This window comes from Apodemus sylvaticus, chromosome 5, assembly GCF_947179515.1.
Source record: "Apodemus sylvaticus chromosome 5, mApoSyl1.1, whole genome shotgun sequence".
NCBI lineage: Eukaryota > Metazoa > Chordata > Mammalia > Rodentia > Muridae > Apodemus > Apodemus sylvaticus.
This window is the reverse complement of record NC_067476.1, coordinates 56,336,041-56,352,197: the sequence shown is the minus strand read 5'-3', so window position 1 is coordinate 56,352,197 and position 16,157 is coordinate 56,336,041. Positions and strand designations below refer to the sequence as shown.

The 16,157-nt window shown below is 45.3% G+C and overlaps 1 protein-coding gene across 1 annotated transcript in view; it reads left to right on the top strand.

Annotated features, from left to right (window-relative positions):
* Pde11a (phosphodiesterase 11A) overlaps window positions 1-15,165 on the top strand; it is a 373,525-nt gene extending 358,360 nt beyond the window's left edge. The window contains exon 20 of the mRNA XM_052181167.1: window positions 15,010-15,165. Within this exon, the coding sequence (XP_052037127.1) occupies window positions 15,010-15,165 (156 nt within the window). The remainder of the gene's footprint in view (window positions 1-15,009) is intronic.
* Window positions 15,166-16,157: the final 992 nt, after the last annotated feature.

Here is a 16,157-nt window from a genome sequence, read left to right as displayed (position 1 = left end):
AGTCCACCTTCTCCAATAGTCTTCGATGTTTTCTAGGTCTAATTATTTTTCTCTATAAATTTTAAATTTTAGTTCAAAACAAATCTAGTGTGTCCTTTTATTAGAAAACTTATTTTTAATGGTCTCTGACTGAGAATTTTTTTAAATATTTTTATTTTCTATATTCTTTGTTTACATTCCAAGTGATTTCCCCTTTCCCAGATCCCTCCTCCCCATATGTCCCATAAACCTTCTCTCCATCCATTCTCCAATCACCTCCCTCCTTTTTCTCTGTCCTTATATTCCCCTCCAATGCTAGATCAATCCTTTCCAGGATCAGGACCCTCTCCATACTTCTTTATGGGAGTCATTTGTTATGCGATCTGTGCCTTGGGTATTCAGAGCTTCTGGGCTAATTAATATCCACTTATCAGAGATTGTATTCCATGTGTATTCTTTTCTGATTGGGTTACCTCACTTAGGATGCTATTTTCCAGATCAAACCATTTGCCTAAAAATTTTGTGAATTCATTGTTTCTAATTGCTGAGTAGTATTCCATTGTGTAAATATACCACATTTTCTGTATCCATTCCTCCCTTGAGGGACATCTGGGTTCTTTCCAGCTTCTGGCTATTATAAACAAGGCTGCTATGAACATAATGGAGCATGTGTCCTTATCACATGCCAGGGAATCCTTTGGGTATATGCCCAGGAGAGGTATAGCAGGGTCCTCCGGAAGTGTCATGTCCAGTTTTCTGAGGAACCGCAAGACTGATTTCCAAAGTGGTCATACCATCTTACAGCCCCACCAGCAGTGGAGGAGTGTTTCTCTTTCTCCACATCCTCGCCAACACCTGCTGTCTCCTGAGTTTTTGACCTTAGCCATTCTGACTGGTATAAGGTGAAATCTCAGGATTGTTTTGATTTGCATTTCCCTAATGACTAATGATGTTGAGCACTTCTTAAGGTGCCTCTCGGCCATCCAAATTTCTTCAGGTGAAAATTCTTTTTTTAGATCTGTACCCCATTTTTAATAGAGTTATTTGGTTCCCTGGGGCCTAACTTCTTGAGTTCTTTGTATATATTGGATATTAGCCCTCTATCAGATGTAGGGTTGGTGAATATCCTTTCCCAATTTGATAGTTGCCGTTTTGTCCTTTTAACAGTGTCCTTTGCCTTACAGAAACTTTGTAATTTTATGAGGTCCCATTTGTCAATTTTTGATCTTAGACGTAAGCTACTGGTGTTCTGTTCAGGAACTTTTCCCCTGTGCCCATGTCCTCAAGGGTCTTACCCAGTTTCTTTTCTATTAGTTTCAGTGTGTCTGGTTTTACATGGAGGTCCTTAATCCACTTGGAGTGAAGTTTAGTACATGGAGATAAGAATGGATCAATTCGCATTCTTCTGACTGAGAATTAAATTAACATGCCTTCCTAACATTTAAAAGATTGGTACGCTGCCCCCTAGGAAGAGTCTAACCTATGAAAGTTTATGCTCCTGTAAAACAGAAACTGCACTTTAGAAATGTAAGAGAACCGTGAAGTATTGGCCCACTGCCCCTTACATACAAACAGCCCTGAATCTCAGCCGAGAAGGAACTTACAATGTAAGAAACGAAAAGCCACGATCGTCCACCCTCTGCCCGGTGCTACAGTGAGCAGATGAAGCTCTTTCCCTGGGCAGAGAGGCCAGCCAGCGATGCACACCCTCGGTGCAGGTGTGGGCGGAGAGATGGCGGTGATCTAGGCGCAGACACAGATCAGGGTAAATGGAAGTTATTCCCTTATTCATCCTCCTAGTCTTTTTTTTTTTTAAATCTCACTATCTTCATCATCCCAGAATTAGGAAGAGGGGGGATTTCCCTACTCTGCAGGAAATGACCACTAAAAGAAGAGGGAATTTCTGTCCTCTACTTAAAAACAAGGCATTCCTTGGATACTTTGGGTCTCGGTCTCCCTATATCTGGAGCATTTGGGCTGTGAGAGATTGATGCCTCCCACCCTGAAATATGGGCACTGCTCACTGCTGAGAGTGAGGACCTCTTTTAAACTCACATAAGTGTGCGCACCTGTACCACACACACACACACACTCATGCATGCACACTCACACATGCGTGCACACACATGCACACTCACATGCGTGCACACACATGCACACTCACATGCGTGCACACACATGCACACTCACATGTGTGCACACACAGGCACACTCACATGCGTGCACACACTGGCACTCATTTGCACTCGGTCATCTTCACATTTGCACTGTGCCCACTCCTTTCTACCAGCAATTAGTCTCTGACACTTAGGGAAAGTTTCGAACACGTGCTTTTAAAAGGAGTACATGCTAAGAGCATATTCTAGAATCCATTCTAGGAGGCCCCACAGCGCTGTCCTCCAAACATATTCAGACTAAAGGGGCTGATTTGTAATTGTGTTTACAGGATCCACTGCCACACAGACACCCTATGCATTATGCCTGGAGTCTCTCAGACTCAAGGCACATGAGAAAAACATTTTTAGGTAAGAAAATGAATGTCTGCAGCTTACCAAACTCAAATTGTTAATGGTCCTCTTTACACATTGAATTTGGGGGGCATGTATTTTATGTATTTCTATAAAGCCCTGGGTGGCCTAATTTTATTGGAAAACATTCTGGTGTGTAAAAGGGTGGATTATAACCATGTGGCTACACTTTAGTTACATGTCCCAACCACCTCTTCTATGAAGCCCCATCCATCAAAGCCTGCAGCTTCTGGGTCAGCAGCCATTCCTGCCATGTCAGGAGTTGCCCTCACAATGAACATGACTGATGAGCTACCAGACTGCTCTGAAAACCCAGACACCGGGATAACCCAGGACACTGTCCTAGAGGGGCTCATTAGAGCTGAAGCCACTGTTCTCTGTCCATTCACAGGAGCTGTCCCTTCAGCGTGCCTGTCAATTACTCCTCACAGTCCTTGTTTTATCCTCCCAAAGCAAGATGGAGTTGAGCTGTAGATAAAAAAGATTCATTGTCTACACCTAAAGTTTTTGAGATGGTGTTGAAGTGCCCTTCCTTTTTGAGCCAGCCATGCACCAACATCAGGGATTCTGAACCAACCTCCCCCCCCCCAGCAGTAGAAAGAATGCCTGTCTGTTGTTGGGGCTGCAGTAAGGTGGGAAGAGGCTTTTGTGGCCATCAAACTGGCTAAGATGCCAGATCGGAAGATACCATAGGCTTTGTATCCAAGCAGGACTGGGCTGACCTGCCAACCCTGCCTTACATTTAACCATGCCAGCTTAAGGTCTCTGAACCTTATTTCCCCATGGATAGGCGCATGATCTATGTAAATAGACCAGATGAGACCCACTCCCTGCATGGTTGTGAGGTTAGCTCAGTGAAGACACAGTGCTCCTGACTGGAAACCAAGATCCACCGATTATTCAGTGGTTCATCATCTACTCTCTAGAATAGCAGGCAATGGGCAGTTCCCAGAACAGGCTGTGCCCAAAGATGTGGTTCACTCGACTAGACACTGCACAGCGCCCACTGTGCCCAGCTGTATCATACAGCCTGACATTATGGAAATAGCAACACTTTAATCCTGGAAGTCTAAGTTTCTTGCCTCATTAATTCAGAATGCTAATGTCATCGTGACTATCTCTTCCCACAAAGAAATCCCTGGAGCATATAAAGAAGAGAGCAAAACTGTGGGGTCAGGACAGAAACGGAAAGAAAGGGCTTCGTTGTAAACTTTCACATGCATCAGTAGTCTGCTCCATCCTCAGAAAGAAAATAATATCCTTGTAAGTTATTACTGGTCCTGTAATTAGCCTCCGGAATATTAAACATGATAAGATGAGCCTCATCTTCAGGTGTACCCTTAGGTTGGTGATGCTCTTAAGGCTCAATTGAATCATGCTTGCTCTGGATTCTAATGAGCCTGCCTGCCTATGTGCAAAGCATTACCACTGTGACTTTATCATCTTTACTGTGCTTTGGTAACTATCTCCCATTACTTAGATTTTTAAGATCTCCAGTATCACTAACACACACACACACACACACCCCTGACAATATGTTCTAGTCTCTGCAAACCTCTCACACAGTCAGCTTCTCAGGCTCGGCAGTAATACCACACGCAGAAAAATCATTTTTCCAAGTTGGACAAAGCAATCCACCCTGTGTGGTAAACACGGTGTACTGTTGAATTCACACGAGGGGGAAACAACTGGCTGGAGGGTTTCTTTTCTGGCCTCGCCAGAAAAGAAATCATCGCCAAGTTAAATGGTTGCCAATAGCAACCTGACCAAACCCCTTTGAGTCCCCTTCCCTCAGAGCTACAACTGTGCTGTCTCACTAACTCTGCCAGCAGAGGGAGCTGACGTCCTCCTCCAGTAGCTGCTGGGTCCACAAATCAAGACAGGGTGAGACTGGAGAACCTAAGAAAACCTGGCCCTCTCTTTTCTGGACAGGCTGGGGCTCGGGGAAAGGGAAAGGCATGCTGTTTAATCTTTACTCTACCTTGAAGTGGGAAGGGCTATTGGGTGAGTGTCAGCACTGCATTTCCACACTGAGGAAGGTAAGACACCCATGAGCCAGACACACCAGTTCATAGTTTTGGGGGAAGGCCTCTGCAAATCCAAATGAGACCTGGGATGGAAGAGACTAAGAAACTCAGCTGAGTTCGAGCAGTGATGGGGTTTGGAGGCCGGAGCGGCCAGGGAGCAGAGAGGGGCAACATGTAGGGGAACTGAGGGCGGGCAGAGACACACTGTCCTCTTACCTGCTTGCCCTGAAAGAGTTCTAGTGGTTGTGATTCTTGAATAACCATTTCTTCCACCTCTTGGGGTGTGTGCCTGTGTTGAGTCAGCTTCTGAGAACTTTCCTACTGGAGGGTGGGGGTTGCACACTGACCAGCCACCTGTCCCCTGAGAAGAGAACCTAGTCCACCCATTGTGGCGGCTAGCTCTGCACACAATTTGGGCTTGGCTAAAGAGTGGTCCAGCAGCTAATTTTGAATGGAAGTAGAGGCCCAGCCTCTGAAGTCAGAGCTCTGTCATTATAGCTGTTACTGCACCATAAAGAAAAAGAAGGGGAACCCACTAGCCTCAGGCACATTCCTAAACAAATCCTTGGGGTATCCCAAGGTGAGCCTGGCTGAAGGAATAGGAAGAGTTACTGTCCAAGAGTTCATTTATAACCCGCTACTATTCCTCCGTCCCTCCCTACCTCCCTTTCCTCTCTGAGGGAGATCAGTTTGTTCAAGGATCAAGGTGATTAGAACACCGTGCCACCTCCACAGACAGAAAACAGAGCCCTAACTATGACATCATTTATATTCTGCCACTAGTAACAGATAAAAACAACCTAGACCAGCCCATTCTGGCATGCTATGCTATGGCACCTGCACAGGCAGGAAGAGACCCAGACCCTCTTTTATCTTTTTTGATTTAGCACATGGCTGCCTTGTTAAAGTTTGCCTCAACATCACAAGATAGCCACTGCAGCTCCAGCCATTAAGTTGAAATTCCACCACAGCTAGGAGATAGGGATAAAGGGCGCACAAAGCACCTCCATCCAGGCTTAGCATGGATCTTTTAAGCACTGTGCCTAAGTCCTGCCTTATGAATTCTGCTTACATTTCACCAGCCATTGATAAGTCTAAGGAAGGCTGAATAACAACCAGATAGGCAGCTTGCAGACTCTGCTAGAAATGCCACAGTGTCACCAGAATAAACGACGGTGCCCCCAGAGAGGGCAAAGGTTATACAGCCAGAGACTCTCAGCCCCTTCTCTGTGGCCAAAGAAGGACAAACAGTATAAATAGCTCACACCCCCAGCTGCTAAAATCCCACTGTGTCATGGGTGAGTCGGGGCCTCTGCAGGGGCTTCTTATTTCCACCCTGTTTCCATTCCCAAATGTCATCTCCATAGCTTGACAACCTTTGCACTTTGTTCACGATTTGCAGGGTGGCCAGTTTCCTTCTGCTGACTTTCCTCACACGAATCTGAACCCACTACAAGAATGGTGTCTGTTAAGGACATTTATAAGGAAATTATATTTTTTAGTGTGGACAAACAAGACCTGCCTAGAAATTAATTTTTCTTTTCTTAACTCTCATTTTCAGAGTTGCCCCATACAAAATTATATACTGACATCACAAACATAATAACTGGTGACTAGTGTGGGCTCTGGATTTAAGAGCCCATGTTCAAATCCAAAACTGTCTTCCCCGGGCAAATGATATAACATTTCTCAGCCAGGGATTTTTGGCTTTTGTTTTTAGTGTTTTTGTTGTTGTTGTTGTTGTTGTTGATGTTGTTTGGTTGGTTCTGTTTTGTTTTTCGGTTTTGTTCATAAAATGGGAGAATAAAGATATACCTCCTGCTGGTTGCATCAAGGACTAACTAAGGAAAAATTATTTTGAGGCATGAATACAGGACCTGACAGATGTAGACATGTAAATATTTATTCTTTATTTTCAGACTTCTGAAAATTACATAAACAGACACTCTAAAGCTACCTACCACTAACATGGAGACATTTCTTTCAAGAAGTCTGGGCTTGCTTCTGAGTTCAATGCTATTGTTTGATTATTTGTTTTTCCAAGTACTGTTTAAAAACTGCTGGGAGCCTCATATGGTAGTTAATACATTATCTTAAGCAATTTAATGCAAATTAATTTTTACACAACCTTGAGTTTCAAAAGCCATTGGACTGGGGAGGGAAAGAGCAGGGTTTAGGAGGCTGTTTGCTCGCTCCATCTGGACCCTAGAGCGGACCCATCTGCTCTCCTGGGTCCCACCAGCTCTCAGCAGCTCCCCTGCCAAACAGCATGTGGAGCCTGTAAACTCAACAGCATGCTTGAGTGCCCGGAAAGACGGATGCTTCGCGTTTTCTAGGGAACATGGGGTTGGGGGCGGTTACTAGGGCATCTCAGCGGTCTATTTTTGAGCTATCACCCAAGTCAGACATTAGGTTTCTAGTTAGTTTTATCTCTGAGTTTCCTCCCCTCTTTGGATTTCGAGTCTCTCTCTGATAGGATTTCTCAGGCTGCATGTGAGAGCTTTGGACTTGTTCTACTGAGTATTTCAGCACACCATGGGAACCACTATATGTTCAGGAAGAAACAGCAAGCTTGGGCCTGTAAGGGCCGATTGGACTGGAGCAAACGGAAGGCAGGAGACGAGTAAGGATGCTGTCACAGAATTCAGGTGGGGGAGTGTGATAGCCTGAAGGGGAACTGTAGCATCCACAACAGACACAAGGACAGAGATCCTGTGGAACGGGGTGACTGTGTCATGGGAGTGAAGAGGACAGTGCTGTGAGTTGCAGAGAGGGATCACTGCCCAGATGACAAGGCCTGGCTCCTGGGAGAGTGGCCCTGTGAACAGACCAGAAGGGGTGCCGGAAGGACAGGGATGAGTCAGCTATGCCTGGTCAAGTCACTGTGTCTCCAGCCATGACAGCACGTGGGAGAGGAGGAGCTTAGATGTGACTCATGGGCAGCTGTATCACACACAGCGACGAGGCATGCCCAATCTGGGGTGTTACCTGTTAACTCATCAATAACCTTTGCCTTTCAGAACCTAGAAGCTCAGCAGTTCACTAATTCGTAAGTGAAGACATGTTACCACACTTGGCTGCTTCATTCTGAAGTCACACACCATAAATAGAAACCTCCTACGTTTCTCAAAGACACTCTTGCCCCATGACTCATCAGTCATGTGAGTCTGAGAGACTCTGAAGGCCTGCCACGGCTGACGTGTCCCTTGCCCCTTCTGCTGGAGGTCTGGACGGCTATGTCAGCCACGCATAGTGTCTGTGCTTTTCCATTTCAAATGCCAGTCCCCAGAGGACCCCTGCCATCTCACTCAGAAAGGAGACAACCATGGTGGTAGAAAGGTGGTAGAAAACTTGCCTGCAATGAGCACCAACTCCAATTGTCCATGTTATCAAAAACCAAGGAGGCAGAGACGCAGCCTTGCCCAGTGTCAACCCTGGGCAATGAAAGAGGAGGAGCATTTCAAAAAGTCCTCAGAATCCTTTCTGTTCCATAAACTGTCTCTGAGTCTCTCATGTTTATCTTTTATAAAATACCCTCAGAGCTCCCAGGACCTAAACCACCAACCAAAGAGTACACATGGAGGGACCCATGGCTCCAGCTACATATGTAGCAGAGGATGGCCATTTCAGACATCAATGAGAGGAGAGGCCATTGGTCCTATGAAGGTTCAACACCCAGTGTAGGGGAATGCCATGTCAGGAAAGCGAGGGAGGGGGTAAGCATGAGGAGGGGGGAATAGGATAGGGGGTTTTCAGAGGGGTAATGAGGAAAGGGGATACCATTTGAAATGTAAATAAAGCAAATATCTAATAAAAAATACTGGTAAGAGAAGGCAGAAAGTGCTAAGTCATATTTCTAGCAATTTGGAAGTATAATCCAACAACAATAATATTTATCCATAAAAATGAATACCTGGATCAGATAGCTTCCTCAGATGTTAGTAAGCATTGATGATATATTTGAACACATTCAGGTTCAAAGCCCAGTCTGGAGTGAATTTGGTTTCTCTTGCACCCTTACAACAACCATCAGGCAGAGGGGTTGTCTCTGTCTCTTGGAGCAAGCCAGGCTCTTACTCTTTTGTCCCACATCTTGATGTCACGATCCCAGAAGTAACTGTGGTCAACGGTAGATGTTTACCACGCCAGATGATCACAGGTGTGGATCGTGACTGAGGGGATACAAGGCCAAACCTCGGCTGTTAGCAGCACAGCGAGCTGGAGGAAATGTGGTCTCGGGAATGATGGCACTGAGAGAGCGCTGTGCTCATCCGGAGGTGGGGTTGGTTCTACGCTTGTTTGTATGGCTGGATTGGGTAGCAGGTCAGAACACGGGCAGCCTCACTCTTAGCCACTCTTAGGTTAAGGTCAGGAAGCCTTAACCAGCCACTGGTCTGTGACAAGGAGATCAGAAAGGCCTCCCGAGGTTGCTGTAACAGGAATTAGAAATTTACAGCTAAATAAATAACAAAGCAGAAAGGCTCTGCTCCTGTTCTGTGCAGAGCTCAGGGCGTGGCACAGCCAACTGTCAGTTTCCCATGACTCGAGCAAAGCACCCACCATTGTGACAGGGAGGGTAGTAGTGAGAACACAGCTATCTGGTCATAATGTATTCACGGTCAGGAAGCAGGAGCTCAGCTCTGCAACAGAACCAATCCTTCTTTACCTAAGTTGCTCCTTTCCGATATTTTGTTGCCATGACAAAAGTAACTGATCTCCACCCCCAGAATTACCAGGCATTCAAAGACACAGAAAATTCTGGTGCATAATAATGAGAAGACTCAATCGCTGCACTTTAAAAAGAAGAAAAAGAAATATCTTTAAAAGCTTACAGTCATGGAGATTGCATCCTGGGAGTAGATGGACCGTTGCCTTGGGTATCTCATGGGGGTATAGCCAGATAGAGTATATGGCCGAGCAAACCCTAGTTGAGAACACTCAGGTTGGCGTCCGCGGTGCATCCCAAATAGACTCGTACTTCCAGTTCTCCTTGGTCTGTAACAGGAATGCCCCTTACCCAACAGCAGGTGCATCCCGCAGTGGCTCAGGACACCTGCCTCATGGGAAAGGCTTGTTTCTCATTCCCACCTCGTAACCCTTCCATTCTTCACCCAGAGCATCCGCAGCTCCTTCTGTGGCCATGGGCTTCTCATAGAAAGCACACGGCTTGCATTCATTGCCACGCCAGTGAGTTTCTGACAGCTGATGTCTGGGAAGGGGATAGTCTACTTCATCTGCACAAGGCCCATCACCTAGGACACACCACAAAAAAAAAAAAAATGGGGTGGGGTCACATCTTCAAAGTACTGAAAATAAAATACATTTTCAGTATGGAAGCTATAAGTGGAACGATTGTTGGCGTGCTTTGGGTCTGCATACACAGGAAGATGACAGGAGGCTTCCGAGAGAAGGCTGAGCATGGTCAGGAAGACTAGTTGTCCAGGGAGCGAGCTGCCACACAGTAAGACTTCAGTGAAACCAGCAAGACTTCAGCGAATCTCCAGCTCAGTCTCTCAGTATATGATGACAGGCAAGACATTTGACCTTGCTGAACTGCAATTTCCTTACTTATAAAGACAGTCTAAAAGAGACTCACGATGTAGAACCACCATGATGTTTCTGGGAAGTAATGGCATCAGGCCCCTAGCCCTGGCCTAGTGCAGTGAGTGTTCATTATATAAATTCTCCTTGTCTCCTTTTCTTAAGTGTCATCAGAAATGAAAAGGGGAAACATCATTTGGCCAAAGGAAGGTATCTTTCATTCTCTGATAACAAAGATAATGTGGGCCCATACGAAATGGCGGGAAAGCTAGGTTCAGTTAAGCACTGTGGTTCATAGCTGGGATGAGTCTGCAGACACCTCAAGATACATATATTTTTCAAAGGTAAAGATACTTTGGGTTACCAGAACATGGGCAATGGGGAATACTGTTACTAGCTTCTAAGGTATCCTAAAATATACAGCCACCACAGAAAACATTTATCTGGCCCACAGCGTCAGTAATACCGAGGTGGAGACGCTGCAGGATCCCGGCAGCCTCTTTCATTACCCACTGAGTTGCTGTGAACGAGCCCTTCCTTTAAGTCTAGGTTTTTCTCCTTTACAAACTAACAGCAACATGGATAATAATCATATAGGCCTCACGAGGTTCTTGAGGAGGTTAGCCATCAGCGAGCCTGAAACAGCACAGCCTGGCACTAGGTAACCCATAACGCGTGGTGATGACAGTGGTAACCCGTGAGATGGACGGAGGGGCCCAAGCCAGATGCGTGTGAAGGCTGCAGGAGATCTCAATGGAGCCATTTTTCAGGTGGAGAGTTTCCTTCAGGGACTTGGGGGAGGGATCAGAGACATGCTGAAGCAGTGTTTGCGATGCTTGGGAGAGATGGAGTCCTCTGTATACACACCAGCGTCTGGATCGTCCAGAGGGAAGGACCAAGTGCCAGAGCTGTGTGTGTTCTTCTTAGCTTTATCCTCCTTCCCTCTCTACCTCCCTCCCTCTCTCTCTCTCTCTCTCTCTGGTTTTTTTGTTTGTTTGTTTGTTTTGTTTTGGTATGGTTTGGTATTTTGGAGACAGGGTTTCTCTGTGTAGCCCTGGCTGTCCTGGAACTCACTGTGTAGACCAGGCTGGCCTCGAACTCAGAAATCCACCTGCCTCTGCCTCCCAGAGTGCTGGGATTACAGGCACGCGCCACCACTACCTGGCTCACTCTCTCTTTTTAAGGCCTTGAGACTGTATTTTCACTCTCTCGTTAGCACGCTTAGTATAAGCCTCTTGCTCTACATCTTAGACACTGTCTATATGTATCGATTTAGCAGAATCTATCAAAGTGCAAGTTCACATACATTCACATATGCAAATTCACATAGACATACTAATTCTACCCTTTGACCTTCTGCTATTCTTCATCTACAGAATAGCTACATCCAGGATATCCTTGGCACTGTTACTTAGGATGGCCAAATATAAACAACACTAATTTCCTTTAACAACAGAGAACTGGTGTGACAGCTATGGAACACAAGGTAGCCATAAAAAGAAAAAAAAAAACACCTCACTTTTAATTTATACAGGAAAAAATGATTCTTGAAGGCCACACTGACAGCTGTTCATGCCTGTTGTCTCTTTGGGGTGGAAAATCAACAGTCAGGACAGTGTAGAGGAAGACTTTATACGGTACATTTTGTACTCTTGTGTATCCCTTGAGCTACGTGAATGTTACTTATTGCAAATATCAATAAAATATTGTGCTAGTCACTAGAGAGCTCAACAATGGATTGGGACTTTCCTCAGCCACCCAGATGGCTAGGTGTAAGGTATGTCCCTTCATACAAAAAGTATCCCAGGCAACTTTGGATGGGACAAGAGAATACTAGTGGTACCCAACTTTTGATTCCAATTGGGTTTTCACAGGATCAACCCACAAGTCATGAGTCCCACATTGCTCTGGAGGAGTCTGGTCAAACCCCTGGGAATAAGCCACAGAGCCATAAACTTGAGCTCAGAGCAGCAAACACTGTTCTAAAACCAGAGGGCTTTTAGAGCGCCTTGGGAGGCAGTGTGCTCATTCTTCCTGAGGGGGCATATTAAATGGTGGCTAAAGGACCATGCACAAGAACGCCATGGAGAAGCTGGGCACCCTGTGGCTGATGCAGCCATTTATGAGTCCCTCATCGGTAACAGCGGGTGGGTACTGTTCCCCTCCCTCTCTCCATGAGGAGAGACCCACTTTCACGGAGCCATCGGGAATCACCTGCTGGTGGCCAGCCTTCAGCCTCCTGCTAGGAGCAGTCTCTTGCACACAGCGCCTGGCTAGCCCTCGCCATGAACCTTGGGGCTTGGGTCTGCAGATATGCCTCTCTTCACATATGCCTCTCTTCATTCACATATGCCTCTCTTCACAGCAAGGCTTTGTTTCTCATTCCCCCCATTGACTCGGACCACAGAACCCTTCCATTCTTTACCCAGATCACCATCAGCTACTTCTGTGATCCTGCATTTCTCATAGAAAGCGCACGACTCGCATTCATTGTCTCCTTGAATGAGTTTCTGACAGCTGGAGGCTGGGAAGGGGATATTCTACTTCCTTTCTTGACAGACACTTTACAGACACGGACACATTAGCTCCTTGCCCTTGCAGCCAACTTCATTTATGTACAAAACGTATAACATAAGGGCAATTCCTTGAGATGGGAAATTTTGCTACCTTTGTCCAGAACCAACACTTGACCTAAGAAAAATGATTCTTTCTCTGGTAATCCTATTTCTGGAGAAAACAAAGAGAAAGAGGGAATTTTGAGAAATCAGTATTTCTTCCCCTAAGCCCCCCTGGTGTTTTATTCCACACAAAGAAAGCAAGAGAAAAAAAGAAAAGAAGAAAGATATAGAGGGAAAAGCTATTTGGGGCTAAGCCAAACAAACTTAAATGCTTTAAAGAATAAATTGGTGGAGTAATTCGAATCATGGGCAGGTGCTCGGAATGTAATTTAGTAAATGCTCAGAAACCTGCCAAAGAAGAGAAAAATGTGTTGCTTTTGAGATCATTTCCCAGCAGCTCCATAAAAGAAAACTGATTACAGGAATTTAATAAGTAAAACAGAGCCAGAAATAGTGTGATCAAATGAGTTTTTAATTACATTTCGGCAGAAAAAAAATTCCAATTCGTGCTCCTGGGATTAAAAAAAAATAATTTCTAGAGAAATGCTTTTGTAGCAGGAAAATAACATATACACTAATTTCCATAGGAATTACAGTAGTCAGTTTAATTAAAAGGCTTGATCAGAGTAGAGAGGAGCCAGTGCCAAGCCACGCTAAATAAAACCACGGCAGTCGCTGCTGCCTCACACTGTGGTCAAAGATAAATAAACAACAAACAAACAAACACTGAGCACTGAACAGGATTTGGGCATCTGCATTTTTCTCATGGAAATAAAGAGAATTTTTGATCCCTGGGTTATTGTTATGTCGCTTTGCTCTTTTCACATATAAAATAAATGGTACATCTGGTTTTAAGTGAGATGTTTCTGGTCAGTGCAACGGAGATCACTGGATCGAAGACACACACACACACACACATGCATGCAAGCACACACACACACAGACACACACACAGGCAGGATGGAGGAAGGTTGAGAATAAATATTAGAGGACATCAATGGGAAGAATTACCTCAAGCAGCACTCGTCTCACTATTTACTCAGATGTGTTTAGGGGATCTGTCAGGTTTGCTGGCAGGTGTTTAGAGCTGTGCTTAGGAAAAGGACAGTTAAGGACCCAGCAGCATCAGTCTCATGAGCCTGGTGATCCATCTGTCCAGAATGGAACTCCTCAGATCTCCTCTCACCCTGTCTCCCCAGGCCTCCCCATTCCTCTCTTCTGCATCCCGACCCCTTCACATCATATCTGTTTCCATACATGTTACTAGAGTGCAAACAGATGTTCGAGTTAGAAGGAATCTGAGGTTTTTAAAGTGTGAAGTTAGGGACACTGAGAAAGAGGGCTTGCAGCCAAGCCGACCAGACACGAGGATAGGTCTGGGAGAGCAACAGAGCCCTGTCAGCAGACTCCCAGGAAGACCTTTCCTCTTCCACACACTCAGCACAGGGGAACACTTGAGGCGCTGCGACCAATTCTTGTTGTTTAGAGCCACATCATGCCTTGCTAATCTGTATGGCCAGCATGGCCAGTGTACATTTTGCTTTTGGAGGAAAACGAGTTCCTCCTCTTGTCTTGGGGACTCACTTGATTTTTTATTTTATTTTATTTATTTATTTATTTATTTATTTATTTATTTATTTATTTGGTTTTGTCGAGACAGGGTTTCTCTGTGTAGACTCACTTGATTTTTTATTTTATTTTATTTTATTTATTTATTTATTTATTTATTTATTTATTTATTTATTTATTTGGTTTTGTCGAGACAGGGTTTCTCTGTGTAGTCCTGGCTGTCCTGGAACTCTGTAGACCAGGATGGCCTCAAACTGGTCAGAAATCTGCCTGCCTCTGCCCCCCCCCCCAAGTGCTGGGATTAAAGGCGTGTGCCACCACCACCCATCTCACTTGATCTTTTTTTATGTGGGATAATTCACCTGGGCATCTGGGGCAAAGTCATTGTAAGTTTTGTTTTGTTGTTTTGTTTTAAGTTCCCAGCCTGATAGACTGTTAGGCAGAGCTCTCTCCGGGCAGGCAAAGGCATGCATGTTAGTAGATACAGGTGAACTGCGTTGTGTCTTGTTTTGTTTGATATGCTTATAGACTCAGAGTCTACAAGGCTGCCTTGTCTCTCGTTCATCTCTCCATAAATACAACACAATAGTGTGGATGCCTTCATGTTGTCAGCCACAGTTCATGTTTACCAATGTCATCACTTCCTTTCATAGAACTGCTTCCCATCCCCCTTTTAAACAGAAGGAGGAAGACTATTCCCATCCATGACCCAGGTTCCTCTTTCTACCTGTTTCCTGTTTGTTTTAGGCCTTGGTGAAGGTCAATTCAAAACTGAGGCCGATGCTGGATTCGGTGGCTGCCAACCGAAGGAAATGGGAAGAGTTGCACCAAAAAAGACTGCAGGTCTCTGCTGCCTCCCCAGTCCCTGCCAGTCCCGTGGTGGCCTCGGAGGACAGACTGTAAACCACCCAGAGCCGCTGCGCCACCCTGTGGCCGGGAGGGTCCTCTGCATCCTGAACTACCTGCTTTGGTTGAACCGCATCACCCTATTAGTTCAGCTTGGACGGTCCTAAAGCTTTGATTGTATCAGGAAGCACACAAAAATGTGCTTGGCAGCAGAGAAACGACGGATGAAGGATGGAGAAGGGACAGAGAATATGACCCTCAACTTTCCATCATGAATCCATACTGCTGGATTTGGATCCATGGACCTGAAGGCCATCAGCCCCATTCCTGCTGAGTTGAGAGGACACTGTGGTAAAAGTGTCACTATGGCTGCCTCCTGTATGGTACTTTTCTGTGATGAGCACTTCCTTTCTTTGCAGCCTCTCCTGGAGCAGTCTTTTGCTCCAGACGTCTGGTCCTGAGAATGCAGATTTGTGTTCTAGATGTTTTACTTCTAATCCTACTGCTTCTTAGTGATCACCAGACCCTTGGTCTTGTTGCCTAGTGGATAAACCTATACCCCTTATTAGCGCCAGGTGACTCCAGTCTGGATTCCCACAGTAGTAGTATAGTGTGTCTGCCTAATTGGTGTCACACGGGATCTGTAACTCTGCAGTGAGACAGATCATGGTTCGCTTTTTGAATTCAGCCTTTTGTAAACAAAACCTTTTTCTAGGAGGAAGAGATTAATGATTTTATTAAAGCAAGGGTGAAAAGCGATCTAAGGCCACATGTACCACGAGTGGCATGTATGAACACTGGAACTGCTTCCAACAGTGAGAGAGAGTTCCCAGGTACAGAGGAGCCCAGCGGCCAAGCGTGGATCAGCTTGAGGTGAAGGGGATGAAGATTTGAGGATAAAGTTTAAGGAATCATGATTTTACATTTTTCCTTACATGTAAAAAAGAATGTTCTAGAAAGGCCAGGAAATAACATCCGTACAACCTATATCTGCTAGGAAGTCAGGCCTACGGCACATGAAAAGGAACAGCTTTAAATAGGTGACATCA